Here is a 27490-nt window from a genome sequence, read left to right as displayed (position 1 = left end):
TACAACAAGTTCCCTAACTTGCAACTTGCTGCTAGACCATCAACCCAGTGGACAGTTTCCTTTGGTGTTTTTAAACCCTTTTTTGCGTTGTTGATTGAACTAAATCTGTATGGAAGGCTGCTTCAACCTTAAAAGTTATCTTGCTTAAGATGATGCCTTCTCTTTCTTCTTTTAAGCTCATAATTTCTTGAATAGGGGTTTCATTATGGTTTTGCAACTTGGCTTTTTTCAATTCTTTGTCAGCTTGCTCCAGTCTATTTTTTTGTTTGTCCTTGGATTTTCTCATGCTTAGCAGAGAGGGACTTCATTTCTCTAACTCTTTTTTATTATTTAATAGTTTCAAACTTCTTTACTTTCGTTGAATATCTATTCAAGATCTCTTCATATTCCGTCTGTGTGCCAGTGATCTGAAAATTCAACGATACGCCACTATTCTTAAACTTGATTACTACTAAAGTGTAGAAATGTTGAAAAAAGCTATGTGTGTGTGTATTTTCCACATTAAGATAAGTGACCATTCTTCATGGTCAATATCATTTTCATCTCCATGATTTTTTTTTTTCTCCATATTTTAGTGATTTTTCTTTTTGCTTTGTTGGTTTTGGATGTTGTAAGCGTACTGCCATAGAATCTTCCGATTTTATATTTAAAAGAATAAGCTCAAGGCAATATGTAAAAGAATAATCACAAGAAGCATATATCATATGATGTTCATTTCACTGATGATTATTGTAAAATGGGCAATCGGAGCTTTTCAGGTTTAAAGGTTGCCTTCCTTGTTACAATATTACGAGTCATGACACCTTATGCTTACCACTGGATTCTATCATATATGAAAATACTGAAGGAATAATACCTTGAAGAATTACGACACCTTACGACTGGATTCTATCATATATGAAAATACTGAAGGAATAATACCTTGAAGTTCGATCAATGAATTGGAAAATAGTTTGTGTCATTTATAATGTGCAGATCAAAATTGTTTAGGGTTTCAACTTTCGTTGAATAAATTGTATGGTGTGGGACTTCAGTGGTATAAAATTATAAATGCTGGATTAGTATGACTGTTGAATGGTGCAAGTTTGTGATCCAGTTGTAATAGCTCCATCATTTGTCTATCCTTATCTTCTGGCATTGGGAACTGTACCTTGCTGCTTCGTTTCTTCCTTATTCAGCCTGGTGATTTTTGGCACATTGATTTTGATGTCCATGAACTTATTGCATCGTTTTTTTATGTTCTAAAAGTTTTAAATCAATTTCTGCATCTCTGCTTATTCCTCTTGCAATATTCTATAATGATATGCAAGTAAAAGGGTTGGCAAAAATAGACTGGCCATATTTTCTTGCAGTGAAGGTCCATGATCTCTTATATGCAGTGCTTTTCCTTCACTGTTACAGGTAATGGAGATGCTAACTCACATAAACAAACGGGTAAAAGACCAGCCGGCAATACACTTACCCGTATGGGACTTGTGGAAGTTATATCAGAGTGCTGATTCACCAATGGTCAAGAACTTCTCAATTGTTTATATTGAGATGGCTTTTGATCGCTTGCACATGGAGGTTTGTTTTATTATGGTTCTTTCAATGTGACACTGGGTTTATACAAAGTATCTAATGCTCAGTAGTTTCTTTGTAAAATTATATAAACATTTTGGAATCATCCAGGAAGTGAATCTTGCCCAAGGAAATTTATCCTGAAAAATATAATAGTCCCTTTTCTTTAATTGTATGGAAGCAGGAGAAGATAAATTTTGCTCCTGAATTGCTTAATGGTCTTTCAAAGTTGCCTGGTCAACATCAAGATATCTTATTGCGAATTGTTGCACTGGTACCAGTCTTCCCCATCTCAATTATTTTAATTGCTTGGAGGGATTAGTGAAAATTAGTCAAGTTAATAATATTACTTGTTCTCACTTATCCAGATTTTGTGGTTTTCACTTTTCATAAGCCCATGATCATTGTTCTCATTATCTTTGACATCAACAAATTAACTATTTGTTTTGAATATTCTTAAATGTTTATAAATTCAAATGGTTTCACCATTTCTCCAGATTTGCAAGATTTTAAAACTTAGGAGTTAGTTAAGTTCAACTTGGTCTAATGTGTCTATTAGGTAAAAGTGTGTTTCTTTAGTATGCATTAGTTGCATTGTAATCTGATGGTCACAATATGTTTTAGACATACAAGTGATCCAACAACTCATATTCTCTTCAATATTAACTATTGTTGATCGTGGCTTAACACTTGATTGGTCCATGATCTCTATTTAAAGGGCATGAAGGGTCATGGCTGATGATTGATTGTGAGAACTCTCTTATGTAAAATATTTTCTTTTGCATTAATAAAATTGCCTCAAGTGGCCACGTTGGTTGGGGCCGTGGATTGTTTTTCTCTTATAGGGTTTTAACCACATAAACATACTGGTGTTGTGATTTTGGTTTGGTTGTGTGAGTGGTGATTGAACGTGTTCGTCTTGTATGGAATACCCTGTTTACTCGAACATGGTATCAAAGTCCGTTTGAAGAACTGCTCCTGTTGGTGATCGAGATCTTGAAGCTCTTCTTATTGCATTTTTGAGATCTGTTATTTCTGTACTGTTTTGGCCTAAATGGGCTGTTCCATTGCGTTCGAAACACTTTTTCCAATTAAGAACACCAAATGGACTGTTCCATTGCGTTCGGAACACTTTTTCCAGTTAAGAACACTATTCGTTTCATCGAAAAAGGTGTCCGTTTGCCCAAGATACAATATTTTTCGTCAAATTTGGTGGTATATACTATATAGTACCAATACACCTTTTTTTTTAAATTAATTTTTGTAGAGTTCATATTTTGGTTTTTTGTTTATATTCCTGGTTTTCTACTCTTTTTGGTCTATGTATGCTCTTTGCCCTGCGCTCTATGCACATCTTTTATGGAGACATGCAGTTCAAGGTAGAGCCCCAACAACAACAACAACAACACCCCTACCATCCTTCACTAATATTGTTATGTTTCTTGCTCTAGCTCACTTGGTTAAAAGTTACTTTATTTAGTAAGAGGTCTTGAGTTCAAATCTCCTTTTAAGTTACTTTTTGAAAAGTTCATACAAACTTAAGTTATTTCATAACTTTATTGTAAAGTGTATTTCACTTGTCATATAAAAGTGAATCACTATAAAATAACTTTAATATTTCCTTTAAAGTTATTTTTGTATGCAACTTTAATTTATAAAGTAATTTCATTGTAAAAGTGATTCACTTGTTTTATAAAAGTGGGTTACTTCATGAAGTAATTTATTTGTAAAAGTGGGCTTTATAAGCAAAGCTAGTGAGGAAAATATCTTCAATTTTTTTATCATCATCCATCACCACGTGGCAAACTTCTATGTGCCACATGGCTCTTTGCTACCGTTAATGTCCTTTTAAAAAGGGCATAACTTTCACATCTGAAGTTTGTTTTCATTGTTGATTTTTTTGAAATAACCTATTTTTTTCGAGAGTTTTCTATCCAAACAATCAGTTTCAGATTTTAAAACCATATATTATTCATATTTTGATATGGCTACTCCAAGTGAACTTTTGTTTACCGGTACCAACTACTACTCATGGGAATCCCACATGGATAATGTGCTAAGTAAAGGATTGTACCATATTACCTTGAGACAAGAAAATACCCCCACTATTCTTGATAAGAAATCCAAATGGGATAATAGGAATGGCGAAGCCTGTGGATTAATTGGAATGTTCATTTCTCCTTATTTGCGATTTCATATTCAAGAAACCAATATTCCTGTTGAAGCTTGGGAAAAGTTGCAAAAGGTGTTTTGGTGAAGCCACTATTATTAGATCTCATTAGCTTTAGAATCAGATCATGAATTTAAATCCTAATAATTTCCCTTGCTATGTCTTTCTTAGCAATATGTGGGATCACATGATCCTTGACCCCGTCCAAGATCATGCACTTTGCTTTTGCCTAAGCCTCCTCGTACTTCTTGAGAGGATCAACATCAACCGGAACAATAACTGTCCTCAAGGCATAATCCTTGATGTGGTTTTTATCCAAAATTGCCAGGATCTTGGCCTTCCAGATGACGAAGTTGGATGCTCCATCCAACCTGTCTTGATCCCTTAGTCCGTTAACGACCATTTCTGCTCAAATAAATGTCGAACTGGTTATCTTCTCCCTCTTTCTCTGTTGCCCCAACAAAACTCAGATCTGGATTTCTTTGGCGCTAGAAATCCTCTAAGGAACAAGCTCCCTCTGAATTTCGATTTCCTTCACGGAAATCCTTCTACCAACCACTGTCGAACCACCCCTCTCTGATCTCTCTTTGCTGCTGCTCAGCATTGGATCTAGATTTCTTGGCAAGAAATCTTCTAAGGAACTGATTCCCTCTACTTTGCTTCTGCCCCACTAGGTACTGTTCTGCACCAACAGAATCAACATCCCACTAGCAACTCCAGATGAAATCTGCACTGCACCTCTAGCCACGACAACCGGAAAAATGAGACTCAACAGTCTCCGCGCTGATCCAGAGATCATTGCACTGCCCTCTGCAACAACAATGTTAATTTTAGGCAACAATGGTATGTTCTATACTTTAGAGCAATTTTACTTCAATTTATTTATCAACCCAATATCAATATTCAGATTAGCAATCACATCAACATGATAGTAAAATGTAGATAGTAGAAGACAAGCCAAGACAAGAGGACACAAGATGTGGCACCAACCAAGGACAAACTCCATTGTGGGGAAACCCTTGATCAAATCATCTTTTAGTCTTCAATAGTTCAGCAGAGAGAGATAGTACAATTTACAAATCTGATAATTTATAATAGTAGCAAAAGAGCCCTAATCGGAAAGTCAACGTGGGTCAACAAGGCAGATTTGACCTTCAGCAAATCGGTTAACTTCAGTCAACTTCGGCCTCCAAACAATAAGATAAAACAACCCTCAAAACAGTCATATTCAGCCCAGTTAAAGTCTGTTCAAATAGCCCACCTGCGGTAAGCCCTAGCTGCAGTCAAAGCTGGTCAACAATCAACGTTTAGCCTTGATTTAAGTGCCCAGAAATGCGGTTTGCCCAAACAGAGATGCCCCTCACAAAAGCACAGTCAAAGGAGGTCAACGCTTGGTCAAACTGTCCAGAAATTCGGTCTCCTGAAATTTTGACCGCCTGAAATTTCGCTCTCCTAAAATTTCGGCCTCTTGAAATTTCACTCTCCTGAAATTTCGGCCTTTTGAAATTTCGCTTAGAAATCCGTACCCAATCAATGAGGAGAGAGAGAGAAGTGTGAAGATGAGTTTGTCCAAATGAGGCTAAGTCACCTTCTATTTATTTGCAACGTTGAGGATGAATAAACGTGATTGTTGGGCTTTTGAGCCTACATAAGTTTGTTGGCTGACCTTGACAATTTGACCATAATCAAAATAAATTCATAACTTCATTTGTACATGTCAGAATCAGATGATCTTTAGATCAATCCTACACCTCTCAGAGAGAGGAATCCAAGAAAAATATCAACTGCCATAAATAAGATGACCCATGTGGAGTTTGGCCCTTGTTGCCAATTTTAACACTCCCTCTCAACTAGGGAGAACTCCATCTGCTAATCCATCTGCCAATTTGTACTATCTCTGCCATCAATGCACTGCTGCTGAACTATGAAGAAGAAGAAGTGATCGAGAATGTATCATACCATTCTCTACTGACCAGAAGTCAGTCCCAATCAAAGGAGAGTGTGTCATACCACTCTTATTGAGCCGAAGTCAGTTCCAATCAAAAGAGAGTGTCTCTGTTAAACACACATGGACAACAACAAATAGGAAAGATAAAACATGATAGTACAATTTTTATTAACTACTGATATACATTTATAGTACATTGTTGTGACTGTTGGGTTTCACATCCCAAGGTCTCTTGGACTCCTTTTGTCCATTCGGCTTCCACACTAACCCATTGAGGATTAGGTGTCCAACATTCCCCCCCTTAATCTGAAGGGTTATGTATGAGTCCAAGAAGAGAGCTGTAATACAAAATGTGCAAAAATGCATGGCAGCACTAGGCTGAATGTGCTCTACGAAATGTTGGTATAAAGGGCGGTGGTTTAAGGATGACCACCAACACTGGAATGCTTAGTGCAGTTCCTGGAACTCTTCCAAAACTGGCAAGAAGTTGAAGTCTTCTGCTAGAGGAAGTGCTCCTATTGATTTGAAGAGGGAAACCTTCAAACATAAAAGGGAGGTCTCACCCCGCATAAAAGGGAAAACTTCAACCTGAAAAGGGAAGTCTCAACCTGTGATGGTTTAAGGATGACCAACTACTCTGGAATGCTTAATGCAATTCCTGGAACTCTTCCAAAACTGGCAAGAAGTTGGAGTCTTCTGCTAGAGGAAGTGTTCTCAATTTTGTTCCTGGAATTCTTCCGAAACTGGCAAGAAACTGAAGTCTTCTGCTAGAGGAAGTGTCCCAGATTGCCAACTGAAGGCATGTTCACGGGCCTCTTTGTCTTTGGCTACAACTTTGAAACTGGTGTGGCAGGTTGTGGCTCAGGCTCGCTTGATGTGGCTTTGAAGCTTGTAGATGACCATCATTTCCCCCCCTGTCAGATACAAGGTGAGATGATGGAGAAAACTCAATTGCAAGACTGTTCAATACTCTGGAACAAGTTCTGACATGTGATTGGAATATCTTCTTGGCCGTTGATGCCCATTGCCAAGAAGCGATCCATCCAAGATGAATCTTTGTTCTTGCAGGATGTTTGTTTCTGAAGGATCTGTGTGAAGAATGGCTGGTTTTATGACAGTGCTTACATGGATGAAGATCAAAACAGTGATCTTTCAAATGGCCAACTCGATCACAGTGTTGGCATTTCACAATCTGTTGTTGTTGTTGCTGTGGAAGAGGGGTAGAGTCTGGAACAGCTGAAGCTGAACTGTCATGAGGAGCAGGTGAACTGTCATGAATGAATCCAACACTCTGAAACTGAATGGGCTTTGAGTAGTCTGGAATATGAAAGGACAAGTCCTTGTCATATCCAAGACCGGTTCTGTGCTTGTTGTGGACAAGCTGTTCCCAAGGTCTGATGATGGGCTTGGGAAGTGCAGACTGAGTTTCTGCATCTGCATGTACAATTGCTGCTTTATTGGGCACTGGATCTGAATGAACTTCAACAATATTGTCTTGCTGTTTATGGGAGTCTGTTTCATTGTTCTGAACAGAAACAGGTTCAGAATGATGATTCCTCTGTTTTAATTCTTCTTGCTGTAGCTGAGTTTCAAGCTGCAAAAAATCAATTTTCTCTTGTGCATTTTGTAGACAGACTTGAATGTCTGTGAGAGAAACTTTGCTGACTTTTAATGTATCATGATTAGAGGAATGTATCAGAGTTTTTAAGAACTCTAATATTTCAATAATTCGAGCCATATTTTCCATTGTCAAAATTACACCTTTTTAAAAAACTGATCACAACTATGACCCAATGAGTAAAAGTAACACCCACTCACAGTACAAAGACACAGAAAAATCCTTTGTAAACGTGCAGCAAATGAATCAAGGAATCAATGCATATATATGTAGACAGAGACTATAATGAGTTTTAATACCACAACTGGGGAACAACAACTACAAACTTGCTTGGATCCTTCAAGTACTCCTTCACTTTCAAATCAGAAATGATGACTATCAAAACTTCAATAATTATAACACCATGTCATGGGCAAGACTTGAATACTCATATGCTTTGACTGGGGTACAAATTAATATTCTCTGATCTTGCCACTTTCTAGCAATGAAGAGAAGCAATGAGAGTAAATTCTAGCAAGGACTTTCAGACCCAGAATGCTGCTCTAACACTTACTCAGGTCATAGGCATGGGAATGAGTCTCTAGCATGCTGAAACAACAGCGATCGACCTCCTTACATGTCCAAATACTTAGCAAACTGTACAGTGCTGGTCATATATACCATAGCATTTTACCATGACCTTTCAAGAGCCTTCCAACTATGCACAGTTTCAGGAAAACCTCCAGGAGATTAGAGAATACTCGACCCTGCTTCAGATGTATATGCATCCAATTATTAAGGAGATTTGACTCTTTGACAGTGATAAAATCTGCCCACAAAGGACAACTCGAACACAAACTGATAGAACTTGATTTGAAGATGCTTTGAAACCAACTTTTCCTCTTTGGATAAGCTACAACCAACTCAACCTCTTGAAATAGGCTCCTCTTTGTCTAGACAGTTGTAAATATATTTATTGAGTTTTACTCCAAATTGAGATGCACAGTGAGAGTATAATGCCTCCAGAAACTTCTCAATCAGCAATATGATATATTCAATGATTTCACCATTAAATTAAATCACCGCTGAGCACATTACATCAGTCACTGGGAGTAATTTACTCATTGGAAACAACACAGAAGATACTAGCCTTTTTTTTTTATGCTCACCATAAAACATGTATCGGCCTTGAAAATTAATTAACTCAGGTGTATACAATATATACCACATATATAAAAATAAACAATATCCTTCAGAGGAACATAGCTCATATGGGCGCACTTACTATTCCAACGCACTTAGCTCCAGCGTTTGCGTTTTGAAAGCAGGGACAAACACTGTAAATCCCACAGGTCATATTTCTTTTTAAACGCCAACCAAAAATTGTGTTGATTGATGACCCATGTTGTGCAGTTTGGAATTCAAGTTGGGGCTCAAAGTATCAACCAATGAATTGAATTCATGCATCTATGATATTTGGTCATCACTTCACCACATTTGTGGCCTTCAAAGCTTTCACTATAATAATAAGGCGCTATGAGGAGACGTGAGATTCAAAATTCATATGAGAATCAAGCATGATAGTTGATGGGAAAACCAACAGTCGTTAAGGCAAGGTGACTTCAATGGACAGGACTCACTGCTTCATACAGGTCAAACTGTTTTTATATGACCCTTTCAATATGCCTTTCTTTTCCAACCCTACACGACCTTTTTGCTTCAAAACTATAATGTTATTATACTCCCAGGAGCAGGTTCAATCCACGCAAAGTTCAAATCAGGGTCTCAGATAATTGTCTATTGTTGTTACGAATGCCATAATGGATGTCGTTAAGGCAATCTTAAAGTTGAGGCCAACTCCACAGTATCAAATCCCAACAATATAAAATGACAGCTTGCACGGAGCAGACAATAATTGGAATGAATAGAATACTAATCGTTCCCACTATGGTATCCTGCTCTGCATTATAATACCTTCTCTCATGGGAATTTGGTCCTTTCAAAGAGTAGGAGCAAGGCGATGGCTTGAACTAATGACATGGATTCTCAAGGGGTGGATAGTCCTTCGCCCTCCTCAGCCATTGATTTTCTCACTCTTTGTCAGCGCCATGATGGTAAATATGGACCGGAGCCGAGGAGTGAAATCGGGAGTAGATTTACAGTGGTTACAATGCAACATATGGTATATATATTACCATGCAACACCAGTCATGATGGAGGGGACTAGAGCCAACAGTACAGGTCGACTGTGCATAGGCCGACTATGCGGTGAGACTGGTAATCTTTGGAAAAATGTACCGAGGGGAGGATACAATATTAATCTCTGGCACAGTAATATATTAAAAATACGTGGAGCCTTCACGTCACTGGGTTAGAGATAAATATAAATGTCGTTGGCTTCTATGCCTGGATTGAGACTCGGACTGGAAGTTGTCGTTTCTCATAAGACTACTCATAGATGTTATGAAATACCATTGTGGATTCCCTGCCCATCATGGGTGCACACAGGAAATGGATTTCTATATTGACAGAAAGGTGGATATGGTAGGAAACGTAACAGTGCAGAAATGGAACAAAACATGTGCAATGGGTGAAACGCAGTCGCATCTCTTCATTGTGGACAGCGCTAAAATTACCTTGTCAGGACAACGTTTCTTTTATGAAACGTTTATGAACAGTCAGGATAGCCAGAGAGCGCAGGTAATGCAAGGGTCAGGACTGTAAAAGACAGACAGGTGCAACATATACAGTGCCAGAGGTCAGGTGACGGTTTAATGCTAGGCGCAGGTCTTATAAATGGAATATGGCAGAACAACAAACGTTCATGGACAGACCTTCAGGCAGACAGAGAGCAGAGATGTCAGTCAACAACGGATTTCAGGCAGAAAATTCTCAAGAGGTAGCGCATGCAGTGTCAGGAGCAGCTAATTATATGGAGGAGCAGTGCAGGCAGTGTCAGGAGTATGGAGGCGCTTCTATATGGAGAGCAGACACTAGCAGCGGTATTAACAGGTTGCAGCTAAAATTTAGCTGAAGAAATATTCATGAGAAAATATTCATGAATTTCATGGCAGAAATAAACTGCACAAAAAGGCCATAAAACAAATGGCTCAAATTAATTATGCAGGGCAGGAATACGCCTGCTCTGATACCATGTTAAACACACATGGACAACAACAAATAGGAAAGATAAAACATGACAGTACAATTTTTATTAACAACTGATATACATTTATAGTACATTGTTGTGACCGTTGGGTTTCACATCCCAAGGTCTCTTGGACTCCTTTTGTCCATTCGGCTTCCACACTAACCCATTGAGGATTAGGTGTCCAACAGTCTCATACCACTCTTACTGACTCGAAGTCAGTGTCAATTGATCCCAGATCAATACCGATCATCCTAGCATAGGGAGTACGGTAGTACACGATGTGTCCATCAGTAGTGCTATGGTCCCTATCCTCATTTCCCTACTCATTGGCCAAATGAGAGGTACTTCCCATGAGTCCCAGACTGCATAGGTAGGATGTCTTAGTAGGAGAAGGATGAACCACTCATCTTGCTTACATGTTGCCGAGGGGTATCGCAGGGGAAGGCTGAACCACTCACCCTGTACACAACAAACCACTAGGGGAAGGCTGAACCACTCACCCTGTACACAACAAACCACTAGGGGAAGGCTGAACCACTCAACCTATGGTTGCTCATCGCTCCAAGAAGTACCTCAAGCCCCCGGAGCTCCCAGAGCTCAATGTCCATCTCATACAGGACCCTCATAAGAAGGTCTCTCCACGACTCCAAGTCGTTCTCAGAAGGCCAAGAATTTGACCTTCCCCAGGGGCTTTGTCAGAAAATCGGCGACCTGCTCATCAGTCCCCATGTGATGGAGCCTTATTGCTCCTTGTTGCACCACATCCTGGAGAAAGTGGTACCTAATATCTATATGCTTGGAGCGATCATAAAGCACAAGATTCTCTGATAATCGGATCCCACTCTGGTTGTCGCAGAGGATCACGGTGGTATCCAGCACATGCCCAAACAGCTCACTGAAGATCTTCCTCAACCAGAGAACTTCACAGGAGGCCATACTAGCAGTTATGTATTCGGCCTTGGCGGTGCTCAAGGCAACCGATTTCTGCTTCCTGCTCATCCAGGCTATTGAAGCAGAACCCAAAGATAAAAAACAGCATCCAGAAGTGCTCTTGTGATCCACCACACTGTCAGCCCAATCATCATCAAAATAACTATGCAGCCTCACATTTCCGGCAGTGTATCTCAGTCCATGAGTGATTGTGCCCCGAAGATATCTCAGAAGATTCTTGGCGGCAATCCAATGTATATGATGAGGCTCAACCATGTACTGGCTCAATGTGTTAACTGCAAAACATATGTTTGTTGAGGATTCAACCTCAATAATGCTTTCAGAGCAACCAAATGAGAAAGGTATAGCACTAGATGTGCTTTTTTGGTCCATCACACTGCCAACTGAGCCAGCTTCAGAATATTCAAGGAATCTTAGATTCCAGCAATGTAGCTTAAATAGAATCACAGAGTTATCTCAATAAGCAACCATTTAGTATATGAGGTTCTTCCATAGATCAACTCAGAGACTTCATAGCGTGGCATATCACTGATAGGGTGTTTATCAAGAACACCAGGGATGCAGACCAACAACTTCTCCATCTCATCAAACTTTTAAGCTAAGGGAGAAATCGACTCCCTCTGAATCATAGCTCCCTCTGAATATCTTAAAGAAGATTTCGATGATTGGGCCAGGAAGAGCTGAAAGAGGTCTGACATTGACTACTGCTCAGGTTCAATCATATTAGCATACAGAGAGGACAAGGGTACAACATCCATCTCCTTTTCTTGGTCATGGTTAACTATTGTCATGGAGATAAGAATAATGGTGCTAGCGCAGACAGAAGCTGTTGTAGCAAATATCCCTTTATTGATCCAATTTTTTTTTCTTTGAATTCCTCCAGAGACTTGGATACAGATTCAACCACCAGATGGTGAGGTTCTTCCTTGCTATCATGGATTGAATTATTTCAATCAAGATGCACATCCCCATCTTGACTAGAAATCCTCCCAAGTGTCTTTGCCACCACATCCGCTTCTGTACTTTATGATCAAAGGCCAACAATGGGATGCCAAGATCTTGTAACTGTTCTTTTAAGAATGAAGCTTCCAAATGTACTTCATCCAAAAGGTACTGCAATAGCTTGTGCGCACAGGAACAATGTAACAAAGTTATAGCTGACTGATAGACCACACTGTATCATGGAGATTGATGTACAAAATTCAGTCATTTAGAGATGTCAGGCAATCTTACTCTTGATACTAAGAGAGTACTTGAGAATGTCACTGAGGAGTCAAGCTGGTCTACTTCCAATTATATCTTTCAGGTCAAAGATACTATTATTATCAGGAAATGCCTTGCATTTTACAATTATGATTACATTCTGAATAATTTGAAGTGACAAACTGAAGATTTGCTTTGAAACTTGAAATATCTTCAACTGTCATCATAACTGGGAATTTTCATGATGATACCAACAAACCCTCCTTAAGATGATTGATAGGGCAACGCTACAGTCTTGTCCTTTTAGGCATTAATGCACACATCTCTGCTTAACTATAGAAGCATGACATAAGTGCCAAAACCATAATTTAAGGTATGTTGTCCACCGTCCTGTACTGATCTCTGACCTTGATTGCAAGAGATTCATGCTCAGGATTGTGACATAGGAGAGTTCAAATAAGAGTAGAATAAAATGGTAACTGTAGCTATAAGAATTTTAGAAATGTGACAAAACTTGAGAAACCAGACTGTCACAAGACTTTGGGCTTATTGTGACAGTGCCTTCACGTGCCGCCTTAATGTAATCTCAGGACCGAATGTTTTATTCTTAAACCACAAACTTTAATTTCAAATACATACCTGGTGATGCATGCTTCAGAAATTCAGATGGCAGTTATGGATCAGGATTTGTAGATCAAATAGTGTGTATTCCTTCAATCAAGGATTCAAGCCCTGCTGTGACAAGGAGTCCATAGATTCACAATGTCTCTGACTCATTTACAATAAGGACTGCTTCAGAAGTCTGTTGTAATTAAGGGCTAATCCATACCATAATTTTGACCCTCAATGTTTCAACCACTGTCTCACCTAAGTGACATCAATGGGACCGCATGCATATAAATGTAAGCTATTAAGAAATCTAAACTTTTCTATTGAAGCAAATTTCCAGGATAATATCAAGCCAAGTGAATAACTCTAATATTGATTTTCATGACTTGCTTCAGAATTTGCTCACAGCTGTAATGACTTTATCGTGGTCCCAAGATGATTCAGAGATCTGAAATGGATCCATGCCTCAAATTAGGTTCATAACTAAGGCTGAAAATATATCCCTTGGTCCTTGAAATAATCCAGTATGAGAATAACTAATCAATGCCCTTCAATTTACTTCAGGATTCTTCTTCAGATTTAATGATACGATTAGTAAGTTCAGGATTTGAAGACGACAGAGTTGAAGGATCTCGAATTGTTCAAAGTATTGAGCAAGGGTTGTTGCTTCAGAGAACTGCAACTTCCACCTTCAGATTTCCAGAAGAAGGAGATCATGAATTCTTATCAACAAACTTCTAAGTGATTGCCACTGTGCTTCTCCTTGGAGTGACTGCGACAAGGGTGTGTGAGCCTACCTAGCCTTCTCGGCCCACTCAAACAGTCCCTCCACCTGACTGTTACCTGCAATAAGGACTGCGACCTCCTTTTAATGACAGCGGCTCAGAAAGGAAGGCCCTAACCGAGGCCTTTCATCCGTCAAACAATATGCCAGCTGCTACAGGTTCAACTCCTACCTACAGCCTTAGGATAGAGGCAAAAGCCCTCACAAATATGCATAGAAGATATGTGTAACATGCCTCTAGACTGCCCAGCTGGTGTGGCTTCATCTCCACAGTAAACTCGGATGATTTGCTCTCAAAATGATGCCCTATCTCAAGCTCAGACCCATGGCAATACACCAGTCCTTCTGTGGCCTTCAGTCTTGTGGAAGATAAGCCACAACTCATCTCAAAACAGCCCAGAACTATACCCATAACCTCAGCCTGTGCATCTGATCGTTTCAGCCCCAAACAATCTTCAAGAGGTGCTCCAACAACCCTCTTCTGCCTTCGCTGAGTTTGCCTCTAATCTGCGGTCAAAACAGAGATTAACCCCTCCAAGTGCGAGCTCCAAAAATACTCAAGAAAATGTATGTAATGAGGTTGGAATCCTCCTCTATTTATATAAATCGTGGTGGATGAAGAGACATGTCGCTTGGGCTTTGTCTTCACCTCAGCTCCGATACCATGTTAATTTTAGGCAACAATGGTACGTTCTATGCTTTAGAGCAATTTTACTTCAATTTCTTTATTAGCCTAGTATCAGTGTTCAGATTAGCAATCACATCAACATGACAGTAAAATTTAGATAGAACATAAACATAAACAATAGAAGACAAGCCAAGATAAGAGGACACAAGATGTGGCACCAGCCAGGGACAAACCCCAATGTGGGGAAACCCTTGATCAAATCTTCTTTTAGTTTTCAATAGTTCAGCAGAGAGAGAGTACAATTTACAAATATGATAATTTATAACAGCAGCAAAAGAGCCCTAACCAGAAAAGTCAACGCTGGTCAACAGGGCAGATTTGACCCTTATCAAATCAGTGAACTTTAGTCAACTTCGGCCTCCAAACAGCAAGATAAAACAACCCTCAAAACAGTCAAATTTAGCCCAGTCAAAGTCTGGTCAAACAACCCACCTGCGGTCAGCCCTAGCTGCAGTCAACGCTGGTCAACAATCAACGTTTAGCCTCGATTTCTGTGCCCAGAAATGCGGCCTGCCCAAACAGAGATAGCCCTCACAAAAATGCAGTCAAAGGAGGTCAATGCTTGGTCAAACTGTCTTGAAATTCGGTCTCCTGAAATTTTGGCCGCCTGAAATTTTGCTCTCCTGAAATTTCGGCGTCCTGAAATTTCAGCGTCCTAAGATTTCGACCTCCTGAAATTTCACTCTCCTGAAATTTTGGACATGTGGAGAGAGAGGCCCAAAAATCTGTACCCAATCAATGAGGAGAGAGAGAGAGAAGTGTGAAAATGAGTGTGTCCAAATGAGTCTAAGTCAACTTCTATTTATAATTTTATATGCAACGTTGAGGATGAATAGACGTGACTGTTGGGCTTTTGAGCCTACATAAGCTTGCTGGCTGACCTTGACAATTTGACCATAATCAAAATAAATTCATAACTTCAATTGTACATGTCAGAATCGGATGATCTTTAGATCAATCCTACACACTGTTTTAAAAACCGGCCGTTTCGACTCTGATTCGGCCGAGTTGGTTGAGTCATAGCCCAACCGGGTCGACTCGGCCTTTGAACCAGACGGGCGGTCGGGTTGTTACCGAGCCGGCCGAGTTGGCTAACGACTCGGCCGGCTCGGTAACAACCCGGCTGGCTCGGCCGAGTCCGAGCCAACTCGGTCGGCTCAGTGACAACGGCTGGTCAAGTTACTTCAACGACATTTTTTGAAATTTCATTTTTGGGGACTCCCTGGGCTTCCCTGCTTGACTCATGGGTTTCCTTATCTGACTCTGATCCCTAGCATTGATATGCTATTCATGGTAATGTTAAATTCTTAAAGTAAAAGTGACATTCTCCTTAATTTTCATTTTCATCCTTTTACTTAAATTTTTAACATTACTATGAAATGACTCAGGATGTTTGAGAGTGGTTCCGGCCTCATTGGATTTCATATGGAGAAAGTAAAATTTTAGATTTCATTCAAAATCCAACAGACTTATCAGTTTTTTAGGGTTTCAGTATTGGGGGATTGCAATGTTTCCATTGAATTTTGTCAATGTATTAGGGTATGGAACTCGTATTTAATCAAGAGCACCAATCCCTCTATGTACCTTGATGTTAGTGACATTGGTTGTCGAACTCCTCCGGGATTCGCTCCCAAACTGAGAGCTTCTGAAAATGTTGCTCCCGCTCTTGTTTTCGCTCCCGCTCCCCGCTTTCGCTCCCGCTCCCAAGTAACACTTGTCACTGAGCCAGATGATGTTGGTAACTCTAGCAGTAGCCAGTAGTACTGGTCACAAACTTTTGTTGTTGAGGCCATTTCTAGCCTCCTTGGTTATGTGTTTTTGTTTTGATCTCTATATCATCATCGTGTATGTATTGGACAGTGCACTGGGTGCCATTTTGATATAATGGATATATTCATGAGCCTACTTTGATCATATGTTGTCTTCTATCTATATTCTAATGCTGTGTGTTTGGAAACATGAATGAAAATCTTTAAAATTATGTGTTTTTATAAAAAGTAAATATTTAATGTATTTTTTACAACGACTGAGTCATTGAAATCGAGCCGACTGAGTCGATACTGAGTTGGAGTCAGAGTCGGAGTCGACCCTCGGCAGAGTCGGAGTCGGAGTTTTAAAACATTGATCCTAGACCTCTCGGGGAGAGGAATCCAAGAAAAATATCAACTGCCATAAATAAGATGACCCATGTGGAGTTTGGCCTTAGTTGCCGATTTTAACAAACAAAGTCACCCAATCAGGCTGACGCAGGCTCTGCGTGAGCCTCCCTTGGTGATTGTGTCACCCCTCCTCTGCTCTCTTGGACTGAAACTGTGCTGTCTCTTAGGACAACTGTCTTCACACACATATTTTCCTCTGGCCTTTTGCTGATGGCTTCAATCCTCCTTGATCTGCAATCGCTCTGATACCATGTGGAAATTTTTGAATCTAACAAATCAAAAATCCTACTGCAGTAAATTGATTTGCATTACCTACTTGTGTTCTGCATTTTAACAAGCTATTTTAAAAAATATTCAAAAAATATTAATGCAAATACACTGTAGCCTACCCCAATATACCAATCAAGTACTGAAAATAAATGAGAACCACACAAAGGACACACTTATTTTTGGATTAAACGTCCCCGGAAAAACCCGATGCGGGAAAGCCGGTGCAACAGATATGAGGGTTTTATTATTAAGCATATTTCTGAATACAACTAGGGTGCCAAATCTGGCTCACCCAACAGAGAATAAACCTGGCAGAAGTACCTCTATTCGGAGACAGATATTTTGGCGGATCCAGCAACTGGATGAACAAACCCCACAAGTGACTTTGTTGTCCCTAGTGCTGTGCAATGATGGCTGCTCCCAGCTCTGCGCTGGAATTGCGTCACCTCCTCTAGGAGCTGTGTCACCCTCCCAGTGAGCCTTCTCGGCTCAGAAATCGATCTGCTGAACTGATGCCTGATCTGCCTCACAAAAACCCCAGCGCTGCCTCTAAGTGATTGCGTCAGCCCTCTAGCCTCTGCGTCACCCTCCTGGAGCTGCGTTGTCTCTTCGTGGTGCTATTTTTCCTCTCTGTTATGTATTCTCGGCCTTGGACGAAAGTCCCGCTGTCAAACTGCCTCTCTCTGCACTAGAAGCTTACTCCGAAATTCTCAGCAAACCACGCCCCATAATTTCGATTTAGCTCAAGTGCTGCTCTCATTGTGTGTATTCTCCAACTGACCCCAAGCCTTTCTTTATACTTTTCCTGTTGAGAAATAAACAACCGTGATCAAATCTCTAATCAACGACTAAGATTAAATTAGACTTGATCCTTGTCTCTTAGAAGCTTCTCACCCATATTTCATTAATACCCATTAATATTTTAATTTTCCTAAGTTTAGACTTGGGAATCCACTTAAAAATATTAATTATTTTAATAAAATACAATCCGGGTGGAATTTCACCAAACGATTTCTGGGACTTGGAGATCTCATGTGTTCTAGCCCCTCTACAAAATTTCATAGCTAGAGCACATCCGATGCTACCCAAAAACAACACATATTCAGAGCACCGAGCAACGGTTAATGCAAGTCAAAAAGTCTTGTGGCTTCGACAAATCCTTTGAGAGTTTGGATTCCAGTAATAGCATCTGACTATCCTCTGTTGGGACAATCAGAATGTCATCAAGCTCACCAATGATCTAGTTTAGCATCAATGCAACAAACACATTGAGCTACAAATGCACTTTATTAGAAATCTCATTCATGATCGAGTTATTGAAGTGCACTTTTTTCGTCCAGATGATCAAGTGGTAGATATTCTCACAAAATCTCTTACAGAAGCGAAGTTTTCTAAAATTTGATGTATGTTAGGAGGTTAGGAAGTTGCCATTAAGGGTGATAGGCTTTAATGTCTCCTTCCTTCTCCTATTGTGTCGCCTTTGTAAATCCTTCAATCTTATCTGAAGTTGTTCTTAAGGGGTTTTGAACTTGTTCTTACACAAACTCAGATTGGGCAAGCAATGTAGTGGACATGAAAAGCACTTCAAGGTGTTGCTTCAGCTTGGGCTCGACAATTGTGTGATGGCTTAGTAGGAAACAAAAGTCTATGGCACTGAGTTTTGTAGAGACAGAGTATATGGCAGCTAGTCAGGCGAATTGTGAGGCCATATGGCTTTGCAAGTTACTGTTTGGGCTATTTGGTCAGTTGTTGCAGCCTATGGTGATTTATTGCGACAATCAGAGTTGTATTAAACAATCAAAAAATTTGGTATTTCATGATAGGTCAAAACATGTAGGGACCATATACCACTTCATTCGAGATTATGTTTAGAGAGGAACAATTGAGCTTCAATATATATCCACAAATGAGCAAGTTGCAGACATTCTCATGAAGTCGTTGATGAAAGGCAAGTTTGTGTTTTTCAGGGACAAGTTGGGAGTGGTGACGAACACCTTCCTCGCTAAAAGGGAGTATTGAAATTTATAGCTCTAACAAGTGTCTTCCACATTGGCTTGGTGTCTAACATGTGGGAGAATGTCCAAAAGTGGTCTCTAGAACATTAGTTTTATTTTATAAAGTTAAAGTGACATAAAGTGACTTGAGTGATTTAATTTGTGATAATGAGAGATTATATCACAGATTCACAACCATAGATCTCGTTGGCCAAGGATTTAATTTGAGCCATTAGATCTTTAGGTTTAAGTTACAATTGTTATAATGGGACATAAAAGGATATTATAGGGAAAATGCACCATTATTATTATTCATTTATTGAGGAGAGAGAGAGAGGAGAAGAAGCATTTAAGAAAAACGAAGAGGAACAACAAGAAGGGGCATGAGTTCCAAGAGATTTGGCATGTAAACCAAGGATAATATATTAGCATTTCAGGCACAGAAATTGAGGCATCATTGTACATATTTTGAGGGAAATTATTGCTGCCGATTCAGGCACAAAAATTGAGGCATATTTGCAAAGATTTTGAGGGCAACTATTGTTTCCACTTCATGCACATAAATCAATGCATCACTGCACAAATTTTGAGGGTATTTATTGATTGCCAGTTTAGGCATGGAAATCAAGGCATGACTGCTAGATTTCAAGGGCTTTTATTGCTTCCAGTTCAGGCACAAAAATCAAGGTGGTGAAATGGCACAATTTTTGAGATAAGTACTGTATTTATTGCTGGAAAATGTTTGCTGTATACTATTTTTCCCTTCGTGGTTTTTCCAGGGGCATTGCCCAAAATTTCTGTCTTTTATGTTATTGATTTTCTAAGTTTCCTCTCTGTGTTTGAAGTAAACAATTCTCAATGTTTTCATTTATAAGTTCAGATGAATATGCATTTACAAATAAGCATTAAACTGAGAAAAACTTATTGAAATTGAAAGTCGGTGATTGGGTGAAATTAAAATTTACATAAAGGATCTATATTCCAGCATAGAGGAAAACAATAGTAACCAGGGATGTAAAGTTTGAGCAGGACTTTGCATCTAGGAAGTCACATGAGCCCATTGTAGTGACAGAAGAAAACGCTTCTCATGTTGATGCATTGATGCAAGAATGATGGTCAAAGAAAGTCAAACTTCTCATGAGCCTCATCAATCTAATGTCCAAAAGCATGTGAGATGCCTCCAAAATTATTTACATCGATGAATCTATGTGAATGAATCCTCCAAAGGGGTCATATACACAATGATGCCTCAAAAATAATACTCAATTCCAAATTAGGCATCATAGCTATCCTCTGATTCATGGGCATTTTGATGGAACAACTTCCTCTGTTCAAATACTCCCCTCGTGCAACAGGTTGCCTCTTACTTACTAGGGAAGAGTTGAACAAAATCATCTAGGATGACATTTGTAGGCAATTCATATAGATTACTTGGATAAACCCGTTGGGTGGGTTATTTTTGAAGATATCTTTCTATGTTGAACATTCATGGAATTGAGGGATGGACTCATTGTTGGACACATGCTCTTCGTATTTCTTTGGGCTAGCTTAGAGTGGGATTGCAAGAACTAGTGCGATTGGTTAGGCAGGATTTGCCAATTGGGCCTTATTTAGGAGGTTGAGATGGAAGAGTACTTTATCTTCCATTGTCCCATCTGTTACGAGATATGAGGGGAACACAGTCATCTGTTTAGGTAGTTACAGATCCTTTCTAGATTTTTAGGTACCTCAAGTAGAGATGCTTGAACTTGTATATGTACGAGGTCCTCAGGCTTCATTCCCATACCATTTGATCATTTCTTTTTTTACGGTGCTCCCATAGGCTAGGAGCACCAAGAGACAAATGGATAGAGGCCTTGATTCCAATTTCCAATTTAGTACAGGCTCATGTAAGTCGCACATATGCTGTCCTCCAAAAAGGGTATTTGGAAACCTAATTGGTTTCCAAAAGTGAAGAATATTCTTTTGGAAAAGCACTATATGGGCACACAAAACTGAAACCAATCTCTAGAAATAGAAACATCCCCAAAACAACATATCTCAAAATCGGGAAGTACCCATTTGAAGTTATCACTCTCTTATGCATGCATGGGATCTCTGCTAAATGTTATGAATATAATTTATGTAAAAATAATAAATATAGATAATAAATAATAATCATAATAAAATGTAATTAAATAATAATTAGTTAAACAAAGAGGCATGTCTAAGGAGACATGACCGTTCGTGAAAGAGTACTTACCTGACTATATATACAGGACTCTCACTCTCAATTGTAACATCATTCTTATTCATACATTTAATATATAATCTTGTATCTTCAATGGAGATCTACATATTCCAAGATTTCTGCAGTATTTAACTTGAAGAACGAACTTTGTTCGTTCCATTTGGTATTAGAGCCATGTTGGCAGATCTCGGCCTTTGGCCATCAACTTGTCATCACTACTAAAGTGTTTCGCTACACGACCTTTGGTCATCAACTTGTCGTCGCTACTAAAGCTTTTCGCTACATGAGTTGGAGTTTCTCCATTTTTGGTCAGGGCCTTGGCCACTTTAAAAAAAAATGGAAAAAAAGATTATAAAAGAAAAGAGTTAAAAAAGAAGAAGAATTATTTAATTAAAAAAAAGGCCTTTGGCCAATTGACATTTCAATGATTCTAGTAAAAAAAAAATAGTCCGATGTAAATTTTGAAGGAGAACATTCATATATATAAAAAAGTTCTTCATTATTGATAAAAAATGCATGATACAGTCAAAAGGGAATCTCTCCAAATATCTTTAAAACTATACGTAAGAGAAGGAAGAGTAGATAAGATTATCTTGATTCTTCATTAAGCGGTTGACAAGCTCGTGGTTTTAGCAACCCATGGTAATTGCCCATGGTATTTTCAAGGTAAAAGAACAAAAGGAATACAAAATCTCTTTATGTGAATGGTAAGTTTTATTTTTTACGTGGAGAAAAATAACAGAGTCAAAGGCACATAAGTGGACATATATTTTATATTATACCCCAAGGGATGAATAGCCACGTTTCACTAGGGTTGTAACTTTTCAAAAAGAAAAAAAATATATATATAGATTTTTTTTTTTTTTTTATAAAAAAAAAAAAGTTAAAAAAGAAAAAGAAAGTGAAAAAAAATTTATAAAAAAAAGAAGAGAAAGGGTTGAAGTAAGAAGAAGGGGGGGGGGGGGGAATTCCAATTCAATTATAAAAGGAGTAATTAAAATAAATCTAAATAAATCAAAATTAAGGAAGCATTTTTCAAGAGTAAAGTGAGGAAAAAACCAAATTATTGACTAATACAAATATAGTCAATCTCGGAAAAAAGGAAAAAAATGGAGCCTAATTCGAAAATAAAGGAAGGAAACTTCTCCTATAAAGGTATTCCAATTGTAGATCTTAGATTATTTACATTAAAAGGGTGTATCCAAAGGAAATAAATTAGTATCGCTATTAATCCAAACATCGAAGATAATTACATCAGTATTATTTTAGCAAATAAATTATTAGTTCTAGAGCCAAATATAGGCGAATGAAAAGGTCTTTTTAGCGAAAAAAATATGAAATTAATAATTTACAAGTGACAATTGATTATTATGAGTACATATCTCAATTGTGTGTGGTAACTATGCTTAACAAAGAGGTTGACATAATTCTCGGTCTACCTTGGTTCAAGGAATTGGGTGCATTCATGTAAAACTTAGAAAAAAAATATTTTGATGTTTCCTTACGAGAGGAAGATGACCACTTTCCTGGATGTGACAATGAAGTCAAAACTGATAAAGCCTTCATCATAAGACTTCAAGGATATTTGAGAATTAATGTTTCAAGATAATAAAAAACTATACCAAAGAAGTAGAAAGAGCTTGAAGAAGTCATCTCTAGTAAAGACAAAAGTTTCGCGCCTCAGAGAACACAAAGAAGGAACTTAAGAAGCACTTGTTGGAACAAGAAGAATAGTTACATTTAAAGAACCTTAATCAAATATTATTGGAACAAATCAAAAGTTTAAAAGATGATGAGGCTACTAAGAATAAAATCAACAATCCAGAAAGCGAAGAGGTTTTGTCTAAGGAATCATAACCAATACCTCCTTACACAAATAAAGAAGCTTAAACATGACAAGAAATCACTAAATGACAATTTAGAACAACTTGAAGAAGTAGCGTCGAATTCTCTAGTTGTTTCAGTTCAAGATGAAGAAAATGGAATGAATACCGATCCAGTGAATATCACAACTCAAGAAGAAGACACGTTAGTTAAAGAAAAAACACACTTAGATGTTTAGATGAAGGAAATTCCAAGTGGAGATTTTGTAATCAACTCGACGACATTGGAATCTGAAATAAATCAGAATCTTGCCCCACACATGATAAGGGAAACCAAAAGAACTCTTTATCTACATCTGAATCACAGAAACAAACATTTCAATCAATCTACCAATCCGTATCACTCGAAGCATAAAACTTATGTTCCTAAGAAAAATGATGTCAGCACAATCCAGTCTGACGATAACAAGTTATCCCAATTATCAAGTAATTGCCAAATTTCACACAAAATTAATTTAGGATGGTCTCATCCCTTCTCAGTGCGACAATTTCGTTTATCACTTAGAGGATCATATCAACTTGTATCAACAAGGATGACAGTTCCGAGAAGAGAGGACATTCGAAACAGAAAAAAATGATCAAGCCTTTTCATCGGCAAACTTTGAGGACAAAGCTTTTTGGAAGAGGAAGGCAATGTTATGAATATAATTTATGTAAAAGTAATAAATATAGATAATAAATAATAATCATAATAATATGTAATTAAATAATAATTAGTTAAAAAAAATAGGCATGTCTAAGGAGACGTGACCGTTCGTGAAAGAGTACTTACTTGACTATATATACAAGACTCTCACTCTCAATTGTAACATCATTCTTATTCATGCATTTAATATATAATCTTGTATTTTCAATGGAGATCTACATATTCCAAGTCTTCTGGAGTATTTAACTTCAAGAACGAACTTTGTTTGTTCCATTTGGTATCAGAATATTCCTTTGAGTATACGAACTTTGTTCATTCCATTAACCATAGAACTGAACCCTAAATTGAAGTCCCAGCTGAAGTGCTGAATCTGGTGCTTTCCATGTCAGTCAAAAAGCTGTGAAAATGGAATTTGAAGTCCCAGCTGAAGTGCTGAATCTGATGCTTTCCATGTCAGTCAAAAAGCTGTGAAAATGGAATTTGGCCTGATCTAGATGGCCTAGGGTAAATTCAATGTTAACATTAACATAAAGATAAGAGATCATGAATTGTCTCATTTCATAATTTGAGTGAACGCCCACATTTTTAGAACCAAAGTTGTATATTATGCATTACCACCTATTATGCATTACCACCTACACTAGTTTGCAGAACATGTTGAGCTGTCTCTTATTCATGGGTGAGATATTTTCGGGGATAAATATCAATGGAGAGATGTGGTATTCAAATTGGCTGTGTCAAGGGATCAAGAAGCATTTTGGGGTGTGGGGAATACATGTGCATGGAATTTTGCATGCTAGATGTGGTGTGATCAGTTGTCAAATGGAAAAAAGCAGGCTTTGTATTTAAATTTTTTGGACTTCTAGTAACAGAATAGTATATCTGATATCTGTTTTTTTGAATCCTGTTCTACTTTTTCTTATTCATAGTTGTGACATTAAATTAAAAGTCATCTGACATTGACTTTTCTTATGCTGTTATTCTGGGTTGCAGGCTATGGAATGCCACTCCAACCAAATTGATGAAGCAGTTGCTGCAAAGTATAGAAAGATCAGTGTAACTGAAGAGTGCCATTTGCTTTTGGGATTCTGCCTCCAGACTATGCTATATCAACCACCTTCTTCAAGTGCTGAAGGGTAAGATCTGTAGCATACATCCTGAATTGATTTCTACTAACCATGAGTGGTTGAAAAATGGTAAGAGTGTGTCAAGTGTTACCTTGTTTTGCAGCATGACTTGTTCAGCAGGTCTTTCGATTGTGCAAACCCGTCGTATCACTGGAAAATATCCGCTTAAGGGTGAGAAGCTATCAGGAAGGAAGGTAATATTATGCATGATACTCAATGAGAATTGATTTTTGTCATGGACACTTTGAACACATGCTTTTGTAGCTGCCTGTAGACTAGAATAGAGCTTTTTGCTATGCACCAATCTGTGAACTGAGTTTACCGATTGTTTTCATCAGCTAGGAATTCTGAACGTCATAGAGAGCATGAATTTGGCTGCCGAACTTGTTTATCCTTTATACATCACAGCTAGTATTGACAGGTGGGCTTTAAAGGATTAAGTTGTTGGATTGTAAGAACATATGAAGGCCATTTAGTCAAAACCTTGAGATTGCATGAAAATGGTTTTCAATTCAAGAAAATTGGAATTTAGTCAGTGTTTTCTTAATTCAGTGAAAAGCTGTAATATTGATATGATTTGTTCTCTTTGCGGTTGTAGTCAAGAGAGTGTATCAAGAAAGGGTGAGGAGCTTTTGAAGAGGAAAGCTGCCAGTGCCAATTTAGAAGATAATGCTCTTATAAATCATCTATTTTCACTTTTTCAAGGTATGAATTTTCCTATTACCTTGCATGAAATTTCCCAAGTCTTTTCGTAATTACAACATTAAATTAAATTTGCATCTGGATTTGCTCCTTTTGCTACTCCTGGTTATAGTAGATTTTGTATTTTCTACATTTTATAGTTTTCTGTCTTGCCTGATATTTATTGGATCAAGTGTAACAGAGAAACACAAATATATATAAAAAACATTTTCTTTCAAACTAAAGACAATTTGGAGAAGAATCATGTTGAAATTTAAACTAATTTAGAATTTGTGCCGGGGCCGAATTGCTATTGCAAGTACAAGTGCACAACAAGCATGATCAGAAGACTAACTTTTCATTAGAGAAACTTGAACTCTGGTGGGGGAAATAACAATGTTTTGCTTTCACCAACTCAGTGAGCCACTATTGACAAATTAACATCTTATTTTCAGATGCAGCATTTATTATGTGATTGGGAAGGGACTTCCGGTTACCCCTTTGTTAGTGGGGTCACATAGATTTTTTTTTCAGTGCAGCATTCACCACCATTGTAAGCACAAGGTCACAAGTTAAAGCCATGTAGAAAGCTTGTGAGGCCCTGTACGAGGTCTCCTAGACTCGTGTCTTGTCAATTTGAGTTTGTGCTATTTTCTTTGGTCAAACCATGCCCTGTGCCTTGAAAGCTTCACCTAGGTGATCTCGTCCCTTATCAGATTGGAGGACTGTAGTAGGCTTCTCATGAGGACTCATGGTGTTTTGGGAGCTTGCATTTTGTAGGAGTGATCACCAGTGTATAGGTCAGTCCAGCCAGCATCAGGGTGCCCGTGCACCTATGTCATTCCATATGGTTGGTGTCTACAGAGTCTGTAGGTGACCTTGGCCTTGGTGCAATATTACTTGTGACAACTCTCACAACATAACAGTCTCTCGTGACAACTTTCATGTTTCCTGAGGCAATTCCCTTTCCAATGCAAAATGGTCCAAGTGGTCAAAAAGACATCCTAGTCTCATGTTATAGAGCATGATGAGTGTTGATGTTTGTAGCTTGGGAAAGTACTTTTGAACAGGCCTAAGTGTCTAGGTGCGCAGAAGTCGTCCAAAGTCTCCTTAGACACTTTCTCTAGTGTGAGCAAGTTGTTTTTGTAACTTAGCCTAAGTTAGACTTACGAAAAACACATAATTATTATGTTGGCTGATTGAGCTAAAGTAAACTTAGGAAAAATAAAGTAAATCACTTTAATGATCATGTTTTAATCTTAGCTCTTGATCGCAGGTGAGGCGAGATCTAATCTTAGCCGTCAATCACTTTGGAGATTATGGTTAGGAATTTAGCTCAATGTAAAGTTATAAAAGCAATGTTAAGGAGAGGGAGAAGACACAATGTTCAACAACACAAGATTAAGAGAGGCATCTTAGTGAGTGTGTTGGGTTTGAGGAAGAGAGGATAACAAGGAGATCCAGATCAATTAAGGAGGGCTTGATCAACTGGATCAGATCCAGTGGTTGTAATTATTTGCTCAGTTGGGCCATTTTTCCACGAAGGGAGCCCAAGTAGGTTTTGAAGAATTTAATGAAGAATTGTGATTGGGTAGAATCTGTTGAGTCATCTTTTCGTGATTGAGATTGTTAAATTTTTCTTTTAGTGATTTTTTGTGTTAATGAACTTGTTACCACTCAAACTACCAGGGGGTCCTAGAGGGGCACTTACTAGGTCAAGAGCAACAATGAAGCTAAAGCCCACTATCACCACAACTAAAGCTTCCTACTCTTTACGGACTTTCACTGATGGGAGGAGACCCGATATATAGAGAATTACATATGAAGGATAGATCAACT

General features: G+C 38.4%; 1 protein-coding gene across 1 annotated transcript in view; it reads left to right on the top strand.

Moving 5' to 3' along the window:
* Positions 1-27490, top strand: part of LOC149233914 (ARM repeat superfamily protein) — a 524198-nt gene that overhangs the window by 41338 nt on the left and 455370 nt on the right. Inside the window, exons 2-7 of the mRNA XM_089371682.1 lie at positions 1402-1566; positions 1745-1834; positions 24837-24979; positions 25074-25164; positions 25309-25391; positions 25569-25675. Of these exons, the coding sequence (XP_089227808.1) occupies positions 1402-1566; positions 1745-1834; positions 24837-24979; positions 25074-25164; positions 25309-25391; positions 25569-25675 (679 nt within the window). The remainder of the gene's footprint in view (positions 1-1401; positions 1567-1744; positions 1835-24836; positions 24980-25073; positions 25165-25308; positions 25392-25568; positions 25676-27490) is intronic.

Source organism: Pinus tabuliformis, chromosome 8, assembly GCF_031772625.1.
Source record: "Pinus tabuliformis cultivar Carrire ecotype Pingquan chromosome 8, CPIR1, whole genome shotgun sequence".
Taxonomy (NCBI): Eukaryota; Viridiplantae; Streptophyta; class Pinopsida; order Pinales; family Pinaceae; genus Pinus; species Pinus tabuliformis.
Note: the sequence above shows the minus strand (reverse complement) of the source record. Positions and strands in the feature narration are given on the sequence as shown.